The sequence below is a fragment of the Drosophila montana genome, unplaced genomic scaffold, assembly GCF_035044405.1.
Source record: "Drosophila montana isolate Dmon_TW-CO22-7 unplaced genomic scaffold, ASM3504440v1 contig_3200_1, whole genome shotgun sequence".
NCBI lineage: Eukaryota > Metazoa > Arthropoda > Insecta > Diptera > Drosophilidae > Drosophila > Drosophila montana.
In genome coordinates, this window is record NW_026998080.1 from 2,611,990 (window position 1) to 2,636,407 (window position 24,418).

Consider the following 24,418-nt stretch of genomic DNA (forward strand, 5'->3'; position numbering starts at 1 on the left):
CAGTGTTGCCTAACATTGAAAAAATGCCAGCTGACTTGGAAAGTGTGACCGACTATCAGACATCTTAAAATACCAAAAGTAAATCACACAACAAACACAGTTTTACAATTAAGAGAAACAAGCAACGTGTGCGCTTTTGTTTGGTTTGCGCATTTTAGCATATTGCCAAGCTGGCGCATTGCTTTCCACATCAACACGATTTGTCATTAAGTCAAGCGCTGGTGCGTAACGCGTGATCCATATATAAATGTAGCGGCCAAGCACAGACACCGCCAGCCGCCCTTGCCATTGTCACACAACGCCAGCAGTTGATGCTAATGTGGTGCGACAGCAGCATAAACTTTGCAAAACTGAGCCGCTGCGAGGGCTGCTGTTGTCCAGCGCACCGACGACAGCAAAACCAGCAACAACGCAAACAACAAACACAACAACAACAACAAAGCTTCCACTCCCACCGATTAAAACAGCACGCAATACATGAGCGCACCTGGCGCTTCAACAAACACAAACTATTTCAATTTTCACTCAGACGACGAGCCATTCACATCAAACAGATGCTGCACTAGCCACAGCGAGCTCAGCTAGCGTGAGATATCAAGTGATTACGACGAACACGTGAACCGTTTGACGCCCCTTCCGCTGCCCAGCCCGCTGCTTAGCCCGCACACAGCAATATGCGTTCGCGGAAGGTGCAAGTGATGGTGATTAGCTTCCTCATCATGTGGACGTTCATTACGTATTATATACTACTGCGCAATAGCACTGCCCAGCTGGACACGATGCAACGACGGCAGCAGGTGAAACAAATAATGCCAAAAGCATTAAAGGAGCAGACGAAAAGCTTGAGATTATCACAAACTCTAATTGAATTTCTGAGACTCAAATACACCGACCAGCAGATGACCACAACCCCAAAAATAACAATTGTCGCAGCTGAAATCTCCAATGAACTGCTGGAACAGAATCTGAAAGCAACACTCGCCCCGTCAGTGATAACATCAGCGGAAATACCAACTCGAACATATCTGGCGAATGGTGAGCCTGTCATACCCATCCTGGTATTTGCCTGCAATCGCATCTCGGTCGTCAAGTGTCTGGAGAATCTGGTCCAATATCGACCCAGCATCGAGCAGTTTCCCATAATTGTTTCCCAGGTAAGTGTTGCATGGCGCAAGCTAAGCGATCAACAACTCAAATAATTATTTCTGTAGGATTGCGGCGATGAGCTGACCAAACAAGCCATTCAGTCATTTGGCAACCAACTAACGCTCATAGAGCAGCCCGACCAGAGCGATATCTCAGTGCTGCCCAAGGAGAAGAAGTTCAAGGGCTACTACAAGATTGCACGACACTACGGCTGGGCGCTGAATACCACATTCCATATTGGCTTTGATTTTGTAGTAATTGTTGAGGACGATTTGAATGTGGCGCCCGATTTCTTCGAGTACTTTCTGGGCACGCACAAGCTGCTCAAGCAGGACAAGAGTCTTTGGTGTGTTTCGGCTTGGAATGACAATGGCAAGGCGAACGTTATAGACTCGGCCAAGCCTGAGCTGCTCTATCGCACCGATTTCTTTCCCGGCCTAGGTTGGATGCTGACCAAGGAGCTGTGGAGCGAGCTGTCTGTCAAATGGCCCAAATCGTAAGTTGCAGGACATATAGCTTGAACATAATTATTATATGCTAATTTTCTTTGCAGCTTCTGGGATGATTGGATACGGCATCCGGAGCAACGCAAGGATCGCGTTTGCATTAGACCTGAAATCTCACGTACTCGCACTTTTGGCAAGATTGGCGTGTCAAAGTAAGTGATTAGAATATTTCTACGTATTAGAAATTAATATGTTTCTGTACTTTCTTTCAGCGGTTTGTTTTTCGACAAATATCTGAAGCATATTAGGCTCAGCGAGGATTTTGTACAGTTTAGCAAAATAAATATGAGTTATTTATTAAAAGTGCGTACATTCTGTCGTTTACTGGACGATCAACTAACTTATTGTGTATTCTGCAGGAAAATTATGATAACACGTTTTTAAAGCAAGTCTATGTGCTTCCCCTGGTCACCTTTGACGAGCTGCGTCTCAATCTCATTGCAATGGAGGGACCAGTGCGCATGCAGTACAATAATCGTGATCAGTACAAACGCATAACCAGAATGCTTGGGCTCATGGACGATTTCAAGGTTAGCATCTCTCAGATATCTCAACATATTGTGTCTAATATTTATCTTATCTTCGACAGAGTGGTGTGCCACGCACCGCTTACCATGGCATCGTTTCGTTCTACTATAATAAGCGACGTGTACATTTAGCGCCTAGTGCTAATTGGAAGGGCTATGACCTGTCATGGAGCTAACATCACTAAACTAGTTACTAGCTAGACCCTAAGCTCAGCTCAATGCAACACGTAACGAATCAAAATGATTGTTTGAAAACTTTTTGCAATACCAAAAAATAGGACTAAAAGTTTATTTTTTGCTCATTAAGTAGTTTAGTTTAAATTGTAAAATTAATTAATGTTTCGCAACCAGTGCTAAACCGATCGAAGATGAGACTCCAGTTACTACAACTACGTATATATATAATTTGTAATTTGTAATACTTGTGCAACGAGACCGATCCAATTCTATGTTATAGTCAGATCCGTACCCTCCGCCCCAATCTCGAAGCACACAGCCAATTGAAATTTGTAACCGAAGCAATAGCAACGACAAGTTGAAAGTATTAGATAATATGTATATATAGTCACAGCAGTCGCTGACTTTGTTGCAATGTTATTTCTGTTAATGCTGATTCGCTCTTATTTACTGTACAAATGGGCATTTAGTTGTTAAGTTGAATGAAAGAAACTCCAACTCCAGATCGAGCTCGAAAGTCTGTAACGGCCGCTAAACATAAGTCTTTTGTGATTTTGATTTATCTAATTATAATTCGTGTAATTTGTGTAATTTGAAAGAGAGCCAACAACCGACCCACAACATGTAACATAGAATAGCCATAGTTAACTCTAAGCATTTCGGGAGACAGGCACACACTTACAATTCCCCAGTGAAATAACCCCCTCACATCCTACTACTCTGTGTGCCTGCCACTGTCAAATAGTGATAGCTACTAACCTACAGACAACATACTCATCACATCTGTATGACTATTTGTATTTATATGAGCATATTTTTGTGTGTGGCGTATAAACATAGATTGTAAAGATAACTAACTACAAGCTGACTTTTCATTTGATTGATGTGCCTATTCCGCAGCGTCCGCCTCCTCGTCCAGCTGCTCGCAGTCAATGTCACTGCACTCGGACTCGGATTGCGTGGCGCGTCGGCTGCGTTGCGCCTGCGCCAGTCCCTCGTGTCCATAGCCACAGGAGATGTTGCTGGCGGCGACTGGCACGTTTTTGTTCAGCAGAAAATTGGCATTGGCATCACCGAACACGCGCTCCAGCTCGGCCAGACCATTGCTGGTGCCCGCATCCGCATCCGCTTCCGGCGGCAGCGTAGCATACTTCAGCTGAAGATAAGATTCGTTGTGGGCATGTGGCGGTATATAGTCCGCAAAGCTGCTCGGATACGGCTTACAGCGCGGCACATAACTGGCTGGAGAAGTCGCTGCTCCGGCTGGCGGCGGGGGCGGTGGTGGCTTGGCCAGGCCAAAAGGCAGCGCAAAGTTAAGCGGTTGTCCACGCGACAATATGGCATTCCTGGCGCTCTCAATAACGCTTGAGCCGTGCAGAGGCGGCATGCCAGGCGCACTAGCGGCTGGACCGTATGGACGCATGGGCGGCGCGGAGCCGCTGCCATTCAACATGATGGACTGTATGGGCGTGGGACCCGCAGGAGTCTGGCTGAACAGCCAGAGGCGATCGCCCACGACCATGGGACGCGCCATGCCACCCATGCCCAGCTGCGAGTAGTAATGGGAGGCGAGCGTCTCCACGTCCGAGGTGTATTTGCGTTTCCACTTGGTGCGTCGGTTCTGGAACCAGATCTTGATCTACAAATTAAGCAAAGTGAATATAAAATCAAGTACTAATTGGAACTTGCTGCTGCTCACCTGTGTCTCGGTAAGCTGAAGCTGCTTGGCTAGCGCCGTGCGCTTGGCTACGGATAAATATTTGCCACGCTCGAACTCCGTTTCCAGCGCCTTGATCTGGGCGGCGGAGAAGGCGGTGCGTGGACGCTTCTTGCGATCGTCGTGCGCTGCAATGCAAAGGGAACGAAAAGGAATCCCGCATGGTATGTGAATCAGATTTAGACATTAATTGCTATCGACTGCGGCCATTGTCGGGTCGGGTGCTCTGCCAAACAATTTGCGGCTAATTCGAATTTGCCAATTGCCAATCTACTAATTGGCAGAGGTCACAGCGCCGAGAGCACCCTGTATGCAAAAACACTTGACGCTCGATTTTAATTGGCATCATTTCATCTTGATTGTGGTCAATGCTGGCCAATCTAATTGGCCATTTGGCAGCACATTTCTCCCGACTTGACCGTAAACAAATTGTCATATAAATTTTCAGTGACATTTTCTTTCGAAAAATGAGATAAGCCATAACCATGTTGCCCATGGGGCGGCTTTCCGTCCCACATTTGCATCATTAGCGGGCGGCCCATTTTGTGACGCCCCTCGGGCCAATTTCAGATTATTTGTTTGTGGATCGCGCACATGACAGACGAGATCACTCAGCCAATGCATATTAGTGAATGATGTTCTCTTTTTTTTATGACTTTTCCAATAATTAATCTTTATGTTTCGCTTAAAAGCTAGCTATTAGCAGAGGTGACTTAACAAATAATATTTTTTTAGAGCTTATAATGTGAACTATTAGAAATGGCAAAAGTCTTCTGATTTCTAATTGTGGCATCTTCGCCCGACGGCCAGTCAATTTTCCTTTACTTTATAACTTTTACTAGGCAACGAATAAATAATCTGCTTCCGGCATCTTTTAACCACACACGATCATCTGAATAGATATAGTTCTATATAAAATGATTGATAATATGTAAACTATATAATCAAAATTGTATAAAACGCTTCAGCGAAAGAAATAAAATCATCATTTTTTCTGTAATCCTCACAAATTGTGCCACAAGAACACAAATGTTGTACTATTTTTTACAACAATATAAAAACAGATTTTCTTTTCTTTTCCTTTTCTTCAGTTCATATTATATTGTGTATTTGGACCTATTTGTATATATTTTTGTATCGTTCACAAATTGATTGGTTTTATCCAATTAATGTCTGTACGTAAATTTTCCGACGCTATTTAACCTAGGCATATATACTCAAACCCGCCTCAGATAAAGTGATATGTTATTCGAAAATTCGAAATCTTTCCGAGTTTCGACTAACCGAATATAGAATGAATGTCAAATGATTGCAAATGATTGTTTAATAAATACTTTTCACTTTTTATGGCATTCAAATTGATTTATATACCGATGTGCCATGATCTTTGGTTTCATCGTGTTCAAAGATCGATTAAACTAAAGATCGTGGCACATCGGGAAAGACCAATGTATGTTAATCAATTTGGCTAGTTGCCTGTTTAAGCTGATATTGGGGTTTCTAAAGAGTAATAACCAGTCGGTTATTGCCAACAGTTTGCGTTTTTTTAATCCAGTTTTCAATTTAGACCGAACGTTTTTAAAGATAAAAAGAAGCTGCTTAAATTTGTCGCAGTTCTAATGCTATTCAAATTGGGAAGTATTTATGAAATATGCAATTTTAAATACAATGCAATCATCCTATTGCATCCCATTTAAGAGGAACAACACAAACATTCTACATCAATAAGAACCTCCCACAACCTCAGCCAATATCCGTGTGAATTTGAATTTAATACGCACCACTCCCGTCATCCGAGGCAAGCTCTATATCACTTTTGCCATCGTCCAGGCCGTCCTCCAGGCAGCTGGATGTCGCTGGACTGGACACGCGCGAAACATCACAGCTGACCCGCCCACTTTCGTTGTGCGCCAACTGGACTTGATTATCGTGGATCACTTCGAAACTGGACGCCTTGTCCACATAACTGCTGGGACTATGTGGCTCGGGCTTGGCTAGAATCTGTTCGATCGAGAAACTGTGCGGATGGCGACGCACCACAGATTGCGCGTTCATTTTCACTTAGGATTAGATCAGATCGGAACGGATCGGATCGGATCGGATATTTCGTATGGGGCCGTAGCCGGAATCAGACACAACAGCGCGCGGCGACTTGTTTCGAAAAACTAATTTGAATTCGAATACGGAACGCATCCTGCGTATTGAAGACAACAGATCTCAAGTGGGCGTGGCCTGTGGCCATATAGCCGACTCTTTCCACTCGCCGGAACTGTGGCAATGCATTGGAAAGAAATGGTCGGGCTGCTCGAAGACGTTACTCTTCACGAAAAGCCACACATATGTTTATTTATATAACATGTGTGAAATTGTCGCTGCCTCTCGGCGTGTGGTGGGCGTGTCCACGTAATGTCTATATGTCTGGGATTTGTTTTACTTCTCTTTTTTTTTGGTTCTTTTTGTACGATCATAATTTTCGGCTAATTGTTTACAAGTAGCGCTATTTAATATTTTGATGCCTTGCTAAATATATTTAATAAGTTTGCAAACATATTTCATAAGCTACATACACTCATATGTGGGTTGTATGTCCCCTTCGGTGGGGTAGCCTAAAGATGAATGTACTCATAAATTTTGCTTATTTCAATCACGATTTCGATTCAAGTATGTCATTTTTTGCATGCTCTCACGTTTCTCTGTTAGGCCCTTTTTATTTCAATTCTTTCAATTTTAATTGAGGATTGCAATTTTATACCTTACTTTTTTTAGTTCTTCTGGAAAAACAAGCCTACATTCAATATACTTTCGGAAATATGCAAAGTTTTCTTAATTCGAAGGGAACTTTAATTAGAATATTAGGGAAAAGTATGACTATCTTAGGCACGCCGAAGCATAAATACTCTTGTGGACATTTACTTGGAAATGTTTTTATAATATTCTGACAAATAATAATTAATAAATACTCTTGTAGACATTTACTTAAAAATTTGTTATAATTTTCTGACGGATAACTCCTAATGTTGAGTTTGATTAAATTATCGTGCAAATTACAAAATTCGACCTACAGAACTAAAACATATTGTAGACCAATGCTGAACTGATTGCATATATGCCTATGCATATGCATATCATATAGTTAAATTGATCTGTTTACAATTAAAAGAATAGATCCTGTTCTAGAATATATATATAGATTATGAGGTCGAAAACATCTCATTTATCCCCTACAAAATTCGACCTTTAGAACCAAAACATATTTTCCATTCCTTTGAATAAATAATATAGTTAAATTGGTGTCTTTGCAATTAAAAGACTAGATCCTGATCTAGAATATATAGTCTTAATAAGGTCGAAGACATCTCGTGACAGAATTATGAAATCCCCTATAAAATACTACCTATAGAACTATAAAGATATTATAGACCAAGGCTTAACTGACTTTCCATTGCTTTGAATAAATAATATAGTTAAATTAAATGACCAGATCCTGATCGAAGACATCTCGTGACAGAATTATGATATCCCCTACAAGGTATAAGAACTCGTATGCCGCCATTGTAATTCTCTATACTGTATTCTATCCCATTTTCTCTATAAATATTTCTGTTTCAGTTTATTAGCCACCATTTGGCAGGCACACTTTTTGTGCAATAAACAATTTTGTCGGTTTCCTATGGCTGGGCAGATTTCGAGGAACATGTAAAACGTTCATTAATTCCAAATTATTAACACATAATTCAGGCGAAAGAGACGGCAACAGTGCGAGTGAGATAGAGAGAGAGAGAGAGAGAGAGAGGGGGGCATGGAAAATTGCCTTAGCCGAGGATAGTTTGCAATTGGCTGTTCGCCAATTATACAGGGTGTCTCCGCTGGCAGCAGCCTGTAACATCGCGTCGCGATAATGTCTTCATTATTCATGCACAATTTGAGCAAAATATGTGAAAGCACGTTAATTAGTCGGCGCTGCTGCTAAACTATGGAAGTGAGCGACAGGGAAGATGCAAAGGGGGAGCGTGGTGGCAGCGGGCAGAGAGGTGAGAGGGGGCTAAGGAGGGTGATCGTGGAATGAGAACGGGCTGGGCCCATCTATTTAGCCAGGCCGGCTGTCAGTTTGATTTAATTTAATGAGCATATTGCTTATGAGCCGCATGCCACATGCCGCATGCCGCATGCCGCATGCCGCCACATTCAAATCAAAATGACAACTTAATTTTCATAATTGCGCTTAATGAATATTCGACTATTGCTTGCCATATTTTAAATTCCGCTGCCAGATCGCTGAATATAGCCACTTGGCACTGGCATTCCAAATCAATTACCAATTTGCAGCCGGCCCTCTGGGCCAGCTAAGGAAACCGAAGCAGTAACTGGATGCTCCGATATATATATCTGCATGAAACCTACATTAATCGGATCTCCTTAGCTTGGAGCCCGTCGTCGTCGTCCTCCACTGGCATTTAACGTTAAATGGAGCGCAACCGTGTCACAAAAAAACTCATTTAATTAATACGAATGCATGCATCTTCATTATAAATCATCACTTCTCAAGTGTTTGTCAGGCGCACGCAACATAAATCACGGCTCCGTCTTCGTCTCCGTCTTCGTCTCCGACTCCGTCTCCGACTGCAACTACGACTCCGGCTCCGCGTCGAGTCGCGTGTGACGCTCGCCGTTTTTTGTTCGTCCCTTTTTTTGTGTTTTGTCGACTAATGATGCATTCAAGTTAGAAGAAATGCCCCGGACTAAACATCTGTCCGAGGCACTCCCACGCCATCGCTCGTGTATTTGGGTTTCCGATTACGTCAAAGGTGAAGTCCATGTCCCGCATCTTGTGGCTGGGCGTGCATTGAACTCTTTCACGAAATTTTAGCATGATTCATTTGCTGGGCTGTTTGTTTGCCTTGACGCTAATTTGTGTCAGAAACAAATAGGACTGCAATACGAGACAACAAGTCTAAGGGACCTTCTAGATGGGAAAATGTCTCTTAAAACATTTCAACTTTATCAATAGAAATTAAATTGAAGTTTTTATTTATCTTCGCTCTTTGAGTTCATTTTCGATCTCTTCTATAAAGAATTATAATTATTGATATTTGTTTTTATTAGCAGGTGGGATCTTTTTTTTTATAAAACTGCGGCTGTATTTCCATGTGTCTATGTATTTAAATACAAAAGACTTTGACCTGCCTGCCACAGCTCAATCTCTTAATTTTGTATTATTTTTGCTAAGGTTTGGCCAGCTATTTTGGCTATAACATGACAGGTAGGTTACATATAGAGGACATACTTTATCAACTGGAGCTAAGTTTAGGTAAAACTCAATCCCTAAGTGGGAAAAATGGTGGCCAAAGTTTTTATTGTAAACATCGACAGCAAAGCGCTTTGCAAAAGTAAATTTATGAGTTCAAATTCAGCAGCAATTTTCAATTATTATATTTGTTAAATTTAGCTATGATTAAAGTACAAAACTATAGGGTTTTAATATTTTGAGCAAACAAACATAACCATAACATAACAATCTTGGGCGGCTTTAAATGTGCACAAAGTCGAGCGCATTTCCGGACAACTTGCATTTTCAAAATTTTTCATTTAATTCGGGCGACGCAGGGTAATTTCTTTAAAGGTTTTCCTTCTTACAAATAACGTGAATAAATTTAAAAAATAATTAATGAATAAGTGAATTCCTAATGAAAATTATTTCCAATATTTTAGATCATGTTTTATGCAGTATGCTTTTAATGTATGTAAGTATAAGACTCCACTAAACATTTTCGGTAATTGGTCTTACTAGATTTTATATTTAAATTGTTATAACATATTGTTTTGACCCATTTTCATTAAGTGGTCAATAGTTGGAAGATGCGTTAATTGAAAAGTCTTCAGCGGATGACCTAAATAAATTAAGTTGCTGTTCATCATATAATTATACCCTGAACCCATTAAATATGGGTAAAATGTAATGTATTTATGCAAATGTAAGAAACAGGCAGAAGGAATCATCTCCGACCCCATAAAGTATATATATTCTTGATCAGCATCAACAGCCGAGTCGATCTAGCCATGTCCGTCTGTCTGTCCGTCTGTCCGTATGTATGAACGCAAGGATCTCAGAGAGATCTCAGAGAGACTTGAAATTTTGCCTATAGGTCCTCCTAGTGCCCGCGCAGAGTTTGTACCCGATATTCGATAACTTGCCCAGTTTCCAAGTAATCGATTAAAATCGATATCGAAATCCTGTTTTTTTTTAGCGATTTCGACAACTAATATGAGCTAGAGTCACCAAACTTGACATGTAGCTACTAGTATATATATATATCAAGTATTTTTCATTTTATACCTATCGCCTGTCGGAAGAAGAGGTTTCAGGTTATCCCCTAGTCGGGGGCTCCCGACTAGAACCTCTTACTTGTTTTTTTTTTTACTCTTTTCCCATACAAGACATATATTAAAATAACATATATCAATTATTAGTCTTAGTATCAATTGAGTATTCATTCCAATTAACTTTAATATACTTAATATACTTCAATTTTTTAAACTTTAGTTTCAATTGAGCGCCTAATTCGATTCCATTCTCAAATTTCAGCATCCTTTGCGGTTTCCGAAAACTTACCTCATTTGGTTGTTTTCTCATTAGGCAACGTCTGGATTTTATTTCATTCATGAAAAACTCCCTCAAGACATTAACTGCTGCACATATCCGCGCCTTATAAGCTGACAGATATAAATAATAATTAAAAAAAAAAGAAGAAAAAACGAGGAATATAAGAAGAAGAAATGCATATTAATTTAATGTGCGCTCATTTCGTGTGTGGGGAGTTCTGAGAAGCGGAGCGAGCGCATAAAAGGCGTCATTTATGCATGTTTTGTACGCGCAGACAAAACTCATAAATTACAACCAATTATCAAATTAGATATTTACAAAACATGCAGTTTAAATCAACGTTTTTTATGGCCTGCCTCTAGAGGAGTGGGCTGTCGGTGGGTGAGTGGGGGCGTGGCATCCAGTTTCCCATTGCGTCTTTTTATAGGCACAAAAACTAAATCAAAGCCCAACTGCAACGGCACAATCAATTTTGGATAATCACGTGCTGATGGCGGCAATTAAACGTTGCACGTTGCACGTTGCACGTAGCATGCGGCAAGCAGCAATTGGAAAAAATTAGCAGACAATGCGCAACTGACAGCGCCGGGCAATTAATTTGGCGTAATTACTCAGTGGACGACAGTTGACAAGACACAACGGGAGCTGGGCGCTGGGGCAGGCAACAGGGTGTTGCTAGGAAAAATGCCAGCACGCCCCAGTGGAAAAACAACGCCTCGTGCCTCAGCAGCACCTCAAGTTGTGACTTGATTGCGAGTCGACTCCAGTCGAGTCGACTCGAGTTGAGCTGTTCTGTTGCCACCTCAACGCATCGATGAAATTGTGTACGGCATTTTGCTTAATTTCTTTGACTTTTGCTACAATTGCGGCGGCATTTTAATGAGCTGCAACCAAACTTGCCCCTCCTCAAAGTGGCGGCAAATTGCGCCCCAAACAAGGGTTAAAGCAATACCAAACGATGTTGTTGCTGCTGCTGCTGCTGCTGCTCTTGTCTGGGGTCTAGCTGTTGCCTGCTAATTGGCCTGGGACACAAGCTGCTTGTTGTTGTTGCTGCTTCTCTGTGATATCAAACAGTTTTACGCACAAATTGAAACTGATAATTGTCGCCGGGGCCTGATTTATGGTACTGAGTGATGAGCATATGTTTTAATTAATTTCCAAGAAAGTGTTTTGGCAAATGCCACTTAAGCTGACAGCGCGCTGTCTTAACCGGGCAACTCTTGCCGTTGCTGTTGCACTTGTTGCATCGAAAAGGAGACGCCACACGTTTGCCCCAAATCGCATAATCCACGTAGCAGCCCAATTTTGAGCCAACAAAGACATAATTTGATGTAGCTGCCACTCTTTGGAAATTATGATAAATGTCTAAGAAAACATGAGCTGCTGCTGCTGCCCCTAAGACCGAAGCAACAACAACAACAACAACAGCAACAACACGCGGGGCACATCTGCATGACATTTTTTTTTGGGCAAGCAACAACCACAACTCATTTGGGAACGTGCGCGCTTGAGGCGCCCCACATCCTCCAGCACAGCCGCCAGCCATTTGAGTGAGATTAATGCGGTGAGGAAAATCATAAATTAATTAGAAAAGCAAGTTGCTGCCTGGAAAAACTATGCACCTCTCACTCTGTCCAACTCTCGATGTCTCTTGTTGCAGCTCACTCGAGGCAGACACTTATTAGTGACATTTAGTGGCAATTTATTGTGGAAAGTGTTGTATACACACACACACACACGCGCACACATTTATAACTTACAGGTGTTGTCACAGTAATGCTTAATTAGCTTTTATTATTAGCTACGATGTGGCAACTAAATGCAAAGGCTATCAACTACAAAGCGCACGGCCCAGACCAAGTCCCCAGTCCGACTCCCCAGTCGTAATCCAAAACAAGTTTCCTCATTCCCGTTCAGCTATTTCCTGTTCCCCTAAATTGTTGTTGTTGTTGTTGTTGCTGCTGCTGCTGCTGTTGGCGCCTATTGCTGGCGTTTAGGCGCAATTAGCGAACGCCTCAGGCGCCAGCTAGTAAATAAAAATGTCTACTGTGGCATGTGTAGGTGACTGTGTCTGGCCCTGATTCTGGGCCAGGAGCTGTGCCTAAGGTTGGGGCATTGGAGGCATTCCAAATTGTCGTCAGAGTGTCGCGACTGTCGCATCCTGGCGGGCAAACGGAATGTAGTCCTGTCAGAAGCTGAAAATGGGAATTATGTATAGACTGAGAGAGTTTTAATTAGGCAGTTTAGTTATTGAAGATTACTTTAGGGTGGGATTAATCAATCAAGTTCATGGGGTAATGTGAACATCTTAAATGAACATATATATTGAATTATTTTATTTATAACAGAATATTTACTGTGCTCAATTATCAATTATCTGCTGCTTTCCAACTTAATATTCGTTGGGCTGTAGACTTTTTTTTTATGAGAACAACTTAAATTAAATTTATTAGAAAATTTACAATACTACTTAGTCTACTATTAAGTCTAATATAAAATTAACAAAGTTACGGTGACTTTATATATCGATCTGGGAGATCGATTGGATGAGACCTCCGCAATCTCCTCCGCGTTCGGACTCCTCCAAATTCGACGCCTCTTTAGAAGGCGCCTAGCCAGTCGATTTGGATGGTTTCCCAGTCGCGTTATGTAGTTTGCAGTCTGTTTGTTTATGACCTCCCCGACTTTGCGCACTCCTAGGTCGGAAGTAGAAAAAAAAATCGGCTGTAGTCATGCCGGACTCTGTCGAAGGCTTGTTTTATGTCCAAGTACGCTGCCACTACGTATTCTTTGGCTTCGAACCCCTAGAGAATGAAATTCACAGCCCTATTTAGCTGTTCTGGTGTGCCATGAGATTTTCGGAATCCAAACTGAAAGGGAGGCATTTTTTGTTTAATCCTATCAATTGACAGCAGTCTCGTGAGCAAGCAACGTTCAAAGAGTTTGCCAATCGTGGTCAACAGACTAATTGGTCTATATGAGTCTAAGGACGAGGAGCTCTTTCCAGCCTTATGGATCATGCATATCCTTGCCTTTTTCCACTGACTTGGTACATGCCCCAGTCTCAATACCGCATTGAAGATTAGTACTAAAAATAGGACTGCACTGACCGGCATTGCTTTAATCGTTGTGTTGTGTCAATCCCATCTTCGCCAGGGGCTTTTCTAGTATTAAGTCATGCTATGTGCTCTGAGACTTCGTTGAAGCGTTCGTCTAAGTCTTCAGCGAATGCATCAGCACGTTCCTTTGGAGATCTGGCCCAAGATCCGTCAGGCTTTCTGATCGCAAATTTGGGAGTCACTTGCTGTTTATACCTTCTCGCCAGTCTCCACAGGGAGTGACTTGAAGACTCATTTGGAGAAACATTTTCCAAAAAACGGTCGGTTTTCCTTTGTCTATGCCGCTCCAGCAGCTTTCTGACCCGGTTCGACGCTCTGCGGTAGATCCTGTCCACAATTGGATCTCCTGTACGACAGAACTGCCTTCTCTTAATTAGCAGTAATGCTGGCAAATGACATAAGACAATTTGGGGAAAATTTATGACGTCCCCGACTTTTTCCAAATCGGAAATAACAAAAAAAAAAAAATATTTAATTATTTTATAAATAAATCATTGCATACTTCCATGCCATAAAACACCGAAGCACCAGTTATACTGCATACTTTCGGGCAGCAAGCGAATGTTTCTAATTACTCGTGAATGCCACGAAAGTATGCAGTAATACTAAAATTCTGCTAAAAACCGCTACAAACGGCTATAAATGACTATTTCTCGGCCAAAAAAAACCCGATATCGGGCTGTTTTTTTGGAAATGGCGATATCTCGGCTAAATACAGTCCAATTTCGGAGTGGTCCGCATTTTAAACCGCAAGACAAACCATAATTTATTTTTCTTGCAATATTATATTATTAATATTAATATTAATATTAATATTAAAATTGTAAATATATTTACACATACATTCATTTACTCTAGGATTCACACTTTTTACAGGTTCGTTGCATTCTATATATATTTTTTGCATGAAAAGTTCGGAATCTAGCAAAATGACAAAATTTCCCATATAAATTTAACAAACATATTCTGCGCATTTATTTATTATAAGTAAGTATGTTCGAAGTAGATAAAATATTACCCAAATGTGGGAAGTATGCTGAAGATGGGAAATTTAATATTGCCCTCTGATGACCATGAAATTTTCTCTATGTATTATTAGAAGCAAGATGAAGCTTTGAAGCTCTTTCATGTTCAAAAAAAAAAACAAATTGTTTCTCTCTAAAAACTAAAAGACTTAAAAGCAAGAATGATTCGTGATTTTAATAATTGTAATTTACCTATAGCCGATCTAGTTCTTTATAGTAATATCTAGTTCTTTATAGCTTGGGCTTGCGCGCAGCTGTTCCAAATTACCCAAATTTCAAGTTTAAACAAAACGATGGCTTTTAGTTTTTCATTGTATAGTTTAATTTGCGGTCCGCAAGCAAACAGCAAAAATAAACAGGACGATTTGGGTGTCCTCTGGCCAGTTAATAGCTCTGATCCATCCGAATTGCTTACCCCGGGACTCTCAGGTTATGCATCTAATTGTTTATATATTTTATTTATTTAATTTTGGAACATTTTTTGGACAAACCGCCTGAGCAAATTGTTGGGTGCAATTTGAAGTCGAATCCTGAAAAGCCTTGAATGCCAATCGATCGCTTGAAATTTTTGGTCATTTTGAGGTTCTTAAAAGATCTGTAAAACTCCTTTCGTTTTGTTTAGGCATAAAGCTCTAACTTGACTAAATCCCTGCTGTGATCTCAAGAGGCACATTTATTCTATATTCTATGTCTATACGAACCATCGCACCAGCCAGTTTTTCTGCTGTAGAGCACTTAAAAACAAATGACTATATGAATAATGAAAATCACAAAATATTTGAATAAATAATACTAGAAATATAATCGGAAGACACAGTAAAAGTCGAAACCAAGCTCACATATGCTTAAAGTTTGTATATATTACATAAGTACGATTCGATTTAAAATCATAGCACCCACAAAAAGATATTCTATTTGAAACACAAATTGGGAAATTACCGAATTTATGTTAAATAATACTGAACATCAGTGTAAAATCGCAATTTATTTATTTTATGAGTGTACGATATTTGTGAATTTATTTTTATTTGGCTAGAGAGAGAACGTGTTGAGGTCAGCCCCGACGAGAATTGTTTATGCAATTGAGATTGAAACAAAAAACAAACGCACAGTGGCTGCAAATAAAGCGGACTAAATGTGAATTTCAATGTTGTTTAGCGGAAATTTCTACGCACTTTTCTTTGTTTGCTTGAAAACAGGTAGACGTGGTTCTTAACTATTGTACTTGAAGATAAATGAAAAACCCTCGCACATGACAAGCCAAAACAAAAGGCGCAACCTTTATTCGAGTGCCGGAAGTGAATATATTGCGCATACGCCATGTGAACAGTCGCATTCGCAGTCGCTATCGCAGTCCAATTTCTCATTGCCTGTCGTCGTATGGCTGCGTAGCCGAAAGGCCTTTTTCGTATACTCGTTGAATGACGGTCAAGGTTGTTGCCAGCAGCACTTGCCACACGGCACGTTCTACGCACAGCCCGCGGCGATGAGTTTCATTGAATTTGCGAACGTTATGCGGCGTGGCGCGTCGCGGCGCGGCGCGGCGCAACGCTTTGAGACATTTTTAGCCGCCTCAAGGATAACGCAGTGCGCCAAAAGCGAGACGCATGTCAAGGTCAGCGTCAAGATTCGCCACAAGTGGCAGCAACTCAGCAGCTGAACAGCTCAATTTGGTGCCCACGACAGCTAATCACGGGCACAGTTCAATGCACAGCGTGTCCAGTCGCCGATTGGACTGGACTGGACTGGACTGGACCGAATCGGGTCGGGTTATGTCATCGACAGACCGAGCAGACCTATCAGCTAAATGCTCGCTGTTTGTTGGCCCCAGCTCTTATATCGTATAATTTACAATGTTTTTAAATAAGGCCTGGAATGCCTCGGACAATGCATTTGGGGATGAACCCTGCCTGCATTACATTTAATTAATTTGATGCTCTGTTCTGATCAGATGCGAACGCGAACCGGTTGCTCAGCTTTCAGCTTTCATTTCTCAGGCGTTTGCTTTCATTTTCGAAATGTTTTATTCCTGTTCGCCAACACAATTAGCATAAATTGCGTTGAGCTGCTAAATTTAGTGACCATACTTAAATGTACCTTAGCCGGAAGTTATATGCGCATAAGGCATCCCACATCGAATAGCGCTGATCTTCAATTAGCTCGCATAATCGCCGCCGCCTCAGTCGTGCCTGCCCCAAGCGGCGGCTACACAAATTGCATGTGGGGGCCTTCATCTGGCTGCAGATTAAACCACATTAGAGTTATGCAAGCGGCACGCACAGCTTCCCATAGATACATGGCTCTCATATAGATAGATACGTTCGTAGTAAATTTACCCATGAAGCTGGAGCACAGCTCCTTTGCCCACGCTTTGAGAAATGTGCGACAATTAGTTCAGCGCTAAAAAACGGGTTTTTAGTTGATTTCGGTTTTTGTTTTTTTGCCGCAACTCTTTGGCTTTTTGGAGTGGGCGGCGCAATGCGTGCGCAACGCAAAAAATGGCAAAAAGATATTGAAATATTTTAATAATAAAGTACAACATGCGAATACCTTGGAAGCACAAAAAAATCGCACACGCACGGCCAACGATTAAGATACCGAGTGCCAGAGTATAAGTACTTCAACTGCAGCTTTAAAAATATAAAAAAATAAAACAGCAACAACCGCAAACAAATACCAATAGCTGGCCAACAATGCTAACGGCCGCTTTATTAACAATTACGAGCGTCTCAGCCGCAGGCTGGCAACGAGGGGAAAGGGGTCGAGATACTTGGACTTGGCGTTGCATGCGTCACGCGTCCGCACATTTTGCATGGATCGTGTGTCACAATACAAATTTAATATTAAGCTCATAAATGCGCATTTGCGAATCGATAATCAGATTCGCGTTCAAGCCGAGTTTGAAAACATTTCGAGCCAAACAATTTCGCTTTCACATAGCAGAGCTTGTATCTGTATCTGTATCTGTATCTGCAATGGAAGCTGTATGTATCTGTATCTGTATCTTTGATTCGTTGGCCTAGTTACCTTCGAGCCTCAAACGGTTCTCGAGTGGCTGCGAATATTTGCTTTCAGTTTGGCAATTGCGCAATCTTTCACATGGACCGTGAGTCGGCATTATTTGTGGGACACATTTTGAGCAAGGGCCAGCCTTGTGGGTGCCTCTTTCAAGTTCAGCTTTTAAGAAAAATAATAAGTGAAGAAATAAAAAAACTCATAGATACTTTGTTGTGTTGCACATATATATTTGCGGGGTTTAACAATAGGCATATTAATATTTTAAAATATTTATTGAGTTATGCATATAAAAATAGTTAAGTTTATATTTAATTGGCACCTATTTTAAAACATAAATTATCATTTATGTTTGCACAAAAGAAAATTAAAAGCTAAAAATGAAAAATATTTTTATTCTCTCCTGTAATAAACCGTTTTGCTGTTTCCTCGCAAGGACAACCGAGTTTCTTAAACCTAGTATAACATATATGAATTATTAAACTAGCTAAAATATTGGCAAAAATAAAGGGGGAAAAAAAAACAAAAACATGTAGAAATCAAAAGAAAAACAATAAAAAATTACGTAAAACTAGAAAATGTGGCATTCCTGTTGCTGACCTATTAACTAGTTCTAATCTATAAACCTGAGACTCTAATTAAGTTCTTTAATTCTTGCAGTGTATTACGGCCCACCTTCGGCAATCAGGATAAGTATTTTACAGATGCAGCCGTAGACTTAGTTTACGTTTTAACTATGGCCCTTTAGCAGGCGATCTGTAGGATCTTCGCTAGTTAGTTTATGGCATACTTTAACTGTATGTCCTAAACTTGCAACAGAAAAAATAAAATAATAATCAAAGTAAATTAAAATTGACTTTCTACATTTACTAACTCCTAACTCTCAAAGTTTTTTTCTCGAATTTTCAACAACGTTTAATATCTTCTTAATTCCTATACATAAAATCTTACCTAAAATTAATATTTTTTTAAAAACCTTTCTCATTCTATGAAATTCTCTGTAGTTCTTTTCATATTTGTGAATTTTCAAAACTATTTACTGGCAGTGCTGCTTCTTCTCCAACATTCCATTAAGTTATAGGGTATTAAATATCAAAAATAGGTAGCTGCACAGTGGGACAAGTGCAAGAGAAATGCCACATTTTCTACTCTCAACGGAGTTGAATTAATTTAGTTAAGACTTATGACATACAAATTCGTGACGTTCTTTTTGTTGTTGTATCTATAACTCTGCTTACGCCCTGCTGGGCTAAAGGGCGTGGGCGTGGTCGCGGTCGTGGTTGTTGGACAGGTGGACAGCATCACAGTGTACAGCCATTAATAGTTTCACAATAAAAACAATTGGATTAACAAAATATACCCACTAAAATTAGTTAACAATTCCTTTGGACCCAGTCCTAGTTGACGGGCGATATGGTCTGGCCAAACTTACGGGCACGCTGGCCGAAACCCTTGCTGCCATCGGGCCCCATGGGCGTGCGGACCAGACTCTCGGCGGCGCGCTGGGCAAAGGAGCCGGAACGGGAGCGCGGCGAGCCATCCAGGAAGCTGCCTGTGCGCGAACGTGGCTGGCCATCATAGTCGCTGCCGGAGCCACCGACGCCGCCGCCATGCTTGTAGTTGCTCAGGAAGCTGCCGGTGCGGGAGCGCGGCGATCCCTCAAAGCCCTCGGAGCCAAAGGAGCAGCGGCGATCGTAGCCGGAGTCTGTGGAGATGCGACGCCCGCCAATGTACTGGGCATTGTCGTAGGCCGCCAGCTTGCTGCTCAGCTGCTGGAAGTTGTTGGAGTAGCGACGAGGCCACACCTGATAGCCACCCCCACCGCCGCCCACCAGCTGATCGGGCTCACGATCACGATCACGCTCGCGCTCGCGCTCCACATTGAAGTCGTTGGAGGGGCGACGATAGAAGCCGTTGCCATCGCTGGCATTGGAGAAGCTGCGCTCGAACTGCATGGAGCCATTTGAGTAGCGCCGCTCGCCATTGCCCGGGCAGCTGCCGTTGGAGCAGACGGAGCTCTTGCGATATGTCTCCGACTGGCCAAAGTCGGAGACGCGTCTAGAGCACGGGCAGCTCTCCGAGCAGTTGGAATCGCGACGCTGTGGTGCGCCCGTCTCCGAGCAGTTGCTCACGCGACGCGACATGGTGAGACCCGCCGAGTCGGGAGCATAGTTCTGCTCCGAGCAGTTGGACAGCCGGCGCTGCAGGCTGCTCACCGGCGCCACAGGCATTGGATTAACATTGCTGCTGCTGCTGTTCGCGACGACAGCGGAAGGCGGCGTTGAGGGCTCGCCCAAGGCAGCAGCCGTGTTGGCCGAGATGGTGGACGTATTGCTGTAACGCCTGGGCACATAGCCGAAAAAACCCGGCGACTGCGCCTGCTGGTGCTGCTCCAGGCCAATGCTGCCACGTGACTGATAGTGCTGATAGCCATGTCCATGGCCGTGATAAGCAGCGGCCTGGTGGTGATATGACTGCTGCTGCTGCTGCTGATAGTAGCTCGGCTGGAAGTCCGAGTTGTTGCGCTTCAGCTTGAAGCGCAGGTCATGCAGCGGCTCATGGCTGGGCATGCCGGAGAAGCTGCCGCCACGCGTCCGCTCGCAGTTGGCATCGCTATAGTAGCGATAATTCTCCACCATGCGGGCAACGGGTGCGGCCAGTTGGATGACGGCCGCCTTCTTGCCCGTCTTCTTCTTGGGCGCCACCATCTCGTAGACCTGGAACGGTCCATCCAGATGGAGTGCTTCGCGTGCCGAAGACGATTCCAGATACTCAACGAGCGCGCATTCCTTTTGCTGCAGCTCCGGATACTTGTTCATAAACTGGCGCACATCCACGGGTATGGCCATGCCCGGCTTGAGTATACGTATCAGGGCGATCTCGCCGCACTTGGAGAACAGGTCGGAGACCTTCTCAATGCTCAGCTTGTCCAGCGGCAGATCGCAGGCCACAATGGTGCGCGAGGGCATGGTCTCATCGAAGCTGGGCAACGGCTCCAGACGGCGCACCTTGGTGCCCTGCTCATTCAGCTCGATCTTGCGCGACTTGCGGCGCACGGCATCGCCGACGACTTTCCACTCGCGGGTCAGCTGGCGCACGCGCTTGAAGCTGGACACCAGCTTGAGGCTGACGAAGCCCTCCTTGTTGCGACGCACGTGCTTGAGCAGAAAGGCATCCTTGAGTATGCTCTCGTTGGAGAAATAAAACTCAACGGCCTCGACTATTTCCGCGGCCAGCTCATCGCTTGGCACCAGCGCCGGCTCCAGCGTGTCTATCTCATTGGCCAGCTCCGCAGGCTGCTCCGCCTGGAGTGTCTGCGGCGGCGGCGGCGGCGCCTGTGGCTCATCCTCGGCCGGCTTCTTTAGGCTGAGGAACGAGCGATGCACTCGGCGCGTTTCCATTACAGGCGAATTAGCTGGTGCCACGGCTGGTGGCGGCGAGGCATCCAAACTGAAATTGGGATGCAAGTAGATGTTGTCCATGTGATGCTTGCGAAACTTCTCCAGATTGGCCTCGCTAAGCGGCACGGCTGGCGGCGACGCCTGACCTTCGGTCAGTTCCGGTTCGTTTATGATGTGATTGTCCACGGCCAGCGGCTTGAGCTCATCATCCTCCTCGGACTCCTCGGAGTCGCCTATGGACGAGCCCATGCCCACATCCAGATGCTTGTCATCGCTGGGCGTCGACAGCGGCGGAGACATAGGCGGCGCACTCGGACTGTTTGGTGCATCCTCGGATCCGGAACCGAACTGCGAATCTAGCGATTCCATCTGATGCAGCAGCGCCTGCGCCGAGCGTTTGGCATGCAAACGCAGCAGCTTGGAGGGCAGCGAGGAGGACAATGGCACCACAGCCTGTGAGCTGCAGCAAGGCTGCTCCTCCAGCTCCGCCTCCTCCGCTAGCTGAGTCGTTGGCGGCGTCGCAGGCTTCATAACGGGCACCGCTGTCAGTATGGGGCTGGCCACCACGGGGCTGACGACAAAGGTGTGTCCCTGCGGTACCTTGACCTCGTAGCTGCTACGCCTGGGACTGGCTGTACCCTGATCCTGGTCGCTCATCTTGGAACGATGGCTGATGCTCTGAGCACTGGGCACTCCAGCAAAAGCTGCTGAAAAATTGTATTAATGCTCACAGCTCCAAATTGTATTGGCAGCTACAATTGTATCTGTATCTGTATCTGTATCTGTATCTGTCTCTGTATTTGTATTTGTATCTGTATCTGCCTCTCTGTGTCTATGTATCTCTATCTGTAAGCGCTTGAGCTGCTGCCTGCTTTTGTCTGGGGCAAATTTCACTTTCACTTTCAAGTTCAGCTCCAACTGCTGCTGTCTGTGGTGCACTTACATTTGGCACTCAGTGTGTGCATTTACGCTCAGCTTTGGGCGTTCAATGAACGTCAGCTGTTTGTTGTTGTTGTTTGTTGTTGCTCGTTGGGTTTATTTTGCGTAATTCTGCAGCCTGCTTGAAACGTGCTTGGAATTCTGTCTGAATATAGTTTATTTTGTATTGGTAAGAGAGGGGGGCGCGGGGGCGGGGGCGAGTGTTTCGCTGTTTTTTGTTTTCTAGGCCGCGCTTGACACCGACACCATTTGGATAGTCGTTAAAAACGGCACCGCAACAATTTGTTGTTATTGTTTTTCTTGTTAAATAAATTGTTATAAAATTTCAAATTTACAATTTTGTATGCATTTGGGTTTTTTTTGCTTTTTGTTGTTGTTGCTGTATTTTTTTTATTTGTTATTATTCCGTTTGTTCAGTTGTTGCCCGTGCGAGTTTCTTAATTATTTCCGTTGTCTTTAGGGCGTTTGCCAGGTATTTGTTGTAGTTGTTGTCGTTTTATATGGATCCGTTTTGTACGCGAGTTCATGCAACGCTGCAACGCGGAGATAGACTGAAATTGCAAATTGATTTGAGGTCGGTTAAATACCCTCTGCTTTCGTTTAATTTTTGTATTTTTCATGTTGTTGCTGTTGCTTACAGCGCGACTGCCGGCGGCAGCGACGCCAGCGTCAACGACGGCAGAGACAGCCGCGTCGAGCAGCGTTATTGAGCGGTCCAAGTACGCACAAAACAACCGATAACAACAACAGCAACAACACGGAGAGACAGCTGCGCCGACTGCGCTGCCAGCGGCGACAACTTATTGGCAACTGAGCAACAGCAGCAGCAGCAGCAGAGGCAGAGCAACAGCAGCAGCCGCACACGAAACTTGTTGCGTTGGCAACAACAACAGCAGCAGCAACAACATTCGCTTGGTGCATTTGTCAGCCTGTTGTTGTTGTTATATATTTTTTTGAATTTTATTTCTTATAAATTGTTCTGGCAAGATACAGCTACAGATACAGATACAGATACACACATGTGCATACTGCGAGGTGCTTCCGATTTATTTATTTGCAAATTAAATGTTTTTTTTTTCTTTTTGTTTCTTTTCTCGCAGCCAGTTTGCATTGAGCAAGGCGAACGATCACGAAACGCTCGCATTGCTCATACGCAACGTTCGCCGCGACGCCTCGTCTCGCTGCGCGAAAATTGGGAAAGTGCTTCAGTGTGTTGATTTAGTTTTGCCTCTCTGATTGTTATTGTTGTTGTCGATTGGCGACCTTGTTGCATCCAATTTGCCGTCAAACAAATTGCAATGCAGCATGCAAGTCCAGCATGTTCAAATTTATCTATGGGGAAGCAGGAAACGCCACAAATGACAATTCGTTGAGGGTTAGGAAATGAGCAGCCACTAATGGAGTATGCATCTAGTCAGCTCAACTGGGCTGCGTCGAGAAGTTCCGTCTACGGAGAGGAAGTTTTTTCAGAAAAAAAAAATAGAAAATGTCGAAGCATTTTTTATATTTGTTTTCAAATTAAATAAATAAATATTTACAAAGTGAGTACATAAATTATTAAAATTGATAGCTATATATAAAAATAAATAATACAAAGTGAGCAGATAATTAATGAAATTTAAAAATAAGTAAATATATTTTTATTCACCTACACAACAAACTAAGAACTGTAAGAAATGCAGGAATTTAAATTTAATTTTATAGAATTGCTTAATAATATAATAATTATTAATAACATAAATAATATTATATATCATATTTTATATAAATTTGTATTCAATTACTTGAACTTTTCATAAATTATTTTTTTATGCATTTGAAACCTAAATTTTGTTTTGCATAAGTCGCATATATTTTAATTTTTTTTTAATGTGCGCAGATATGGATATAAATGTACACATGTTAGTTTTCTATTTTCATAAAATGATTTTGCAACAAGGTCGGTAATTTGTTTAACAATGCATTTGCCATTTGGCAATTTAATATTTTAACGACGCCGTTTTATTAGCCCAATTCCCGTTAACTCATTACAAAACAGCTGCTCAGCAGCAAATCCATTGTGGCATCAGCCAAAAAGCCTCCCCCTACGCCAGCTGCTAGTTGAATGTCAAGTGCAAGTTCAAAAGCATTTTGCAGTCGGAGGCGCCTCCCATTGCGTCATGCGAGCTGCCCCCTCGTTATGCTATTATGTTATGTGGCACCATTGCATACTAATCCTTTTAGTGGCTGGCTTGCATTGATGGAA

At 42.9% G+C, this 24,418-nt stretch overlaps 3 protein-coding genes across 4 annotated transcripts; 1 reads left to right on the top strand and 2 right to left on the bottom strand.

The window, feature by feature from the left end:
• Positions 1-94: 94 nt before the first annotated feature.
• On the top strand, positions 95-3,213 carry Mgat1 (alpha-1,3-mannosyl-glycoprotein 2-beta-N-acetylglucosaminyltransferase). The gene is made up of 6 exons (XM_064687216.1): positions 95-1,154; positions 1,212-1,642; positions 1,700-1,804; positions 1,865-1,955; positions 2,012-2,182; positions 2,242-3,213. Exons 1-6 carry the CDS (start codon positions 675-677, stop codon positions 2,353-2,355), a joined length of 1,392 nt encoding a protein of 463 aa, XP_064543286.1. The 5' UTR covers positions 95-674; the 3' UTR covers positions 2,356-3,213.
• Positions 3,196-6,958, bottom strand: lms (lateral muscles scarcer). Of its 2 annotated transcripts, none has more exons than XM_064687218.1 (3): positions 6,831-6,958; positions 4,056-4,201; positions 3,196-3,995 (listed from the first exon to the last, which is right to left on the bottom strand). In XM_064687218.1, the coding sequence occupies exon 3, from the start codon at positions 3,897-3,899 to the stop codon at positions 3,246-3,248; it is 654 nt and encodes a 217-aa protein (XP_064543288.1). In that variant the 5' UTR covers positions 3,900-3,995; positions 4,056-4,201; positions 6,831-6,958; the 3' UTR covers positions 3,196-3,245. The 2 variants fall into 2 exon arrangements, with proteins under 2 accessions (XP_064543288.1, XP_064543287.1); XM_064687217.1 differs by lacking the exon at positions 6,831-6,958 and adding an exon at positions 5,855-6,386.
• Positions 6,959-18,078: 11,120 nt separating this feature from the next.
• Positions 18,079-22,703, bottom strand: Achl (Achilles). The gene has a single exon (XM_064687592.1). The coding sequence runs from the start codon at positions 21,889-21,891 to the stop codon at positions 19,231-19,233; it is 2,661 nt and encodes an 886-aa protein (XP_064543662.1). The 5' UTR covers positions 21,892-22,703; the 3' UTR covers positions 18,079-19,230.
• Positions 22,704-24,418: the final 1,715 nt, after the last annotated feature.

Bases quoted from the DNA above. Each gene is read 5' to 3' on its own strand.
- lms (XM_064687217.1), bottom strand. From the start codon at position 6,128: ATGAACGCGCAATCTGTGGTGCGTCGCCATCCGCACAGTTTCTCGATC. The intron at 4,202-5,854 runs GTGCGTATTAAA...TTTGCATTGCAG, and splicing joins TGCCTCGGATGACGGGAGTG to CGCACGACGATCGCAAGAAG. The intron at 3,996-4,055 runs GTGAGCAGCAGC...CTTAATTTGTAG, and splicing joins TTCAGCTTACCGAGACACAG to ATCAAGATCTGGTTCCAGAA.
- Mgat1 (XM_064687216.1), top strand. From the start codon at position 675: ATGCGTTCGCGGAAGGTGCAAGTGATGGTGATTAGCTTCCTCATCATG. The intron at 1,155-1,211 runs GTAAGTGTTGCA...TTATTTCTGTAG, and splicing joins TTCCCATAATTGTTTCCCAG to GATTGCGGCGATGAGCTGAC. The intron at 2,183-2,241 runs GTTAGCATCTCT...TATCTTCGACAG, and splicing joins GGCTCATGGACGATTTCAAG to AGTGGTGTGCCACGCACCGC.
- Achl (XM_064687592.1), bottom strand. From the start codon at position 21,891: ATGAGCGACCAGGATCAGGGTACAGCCAGTCCCAGGCGTAGCAGCTAC.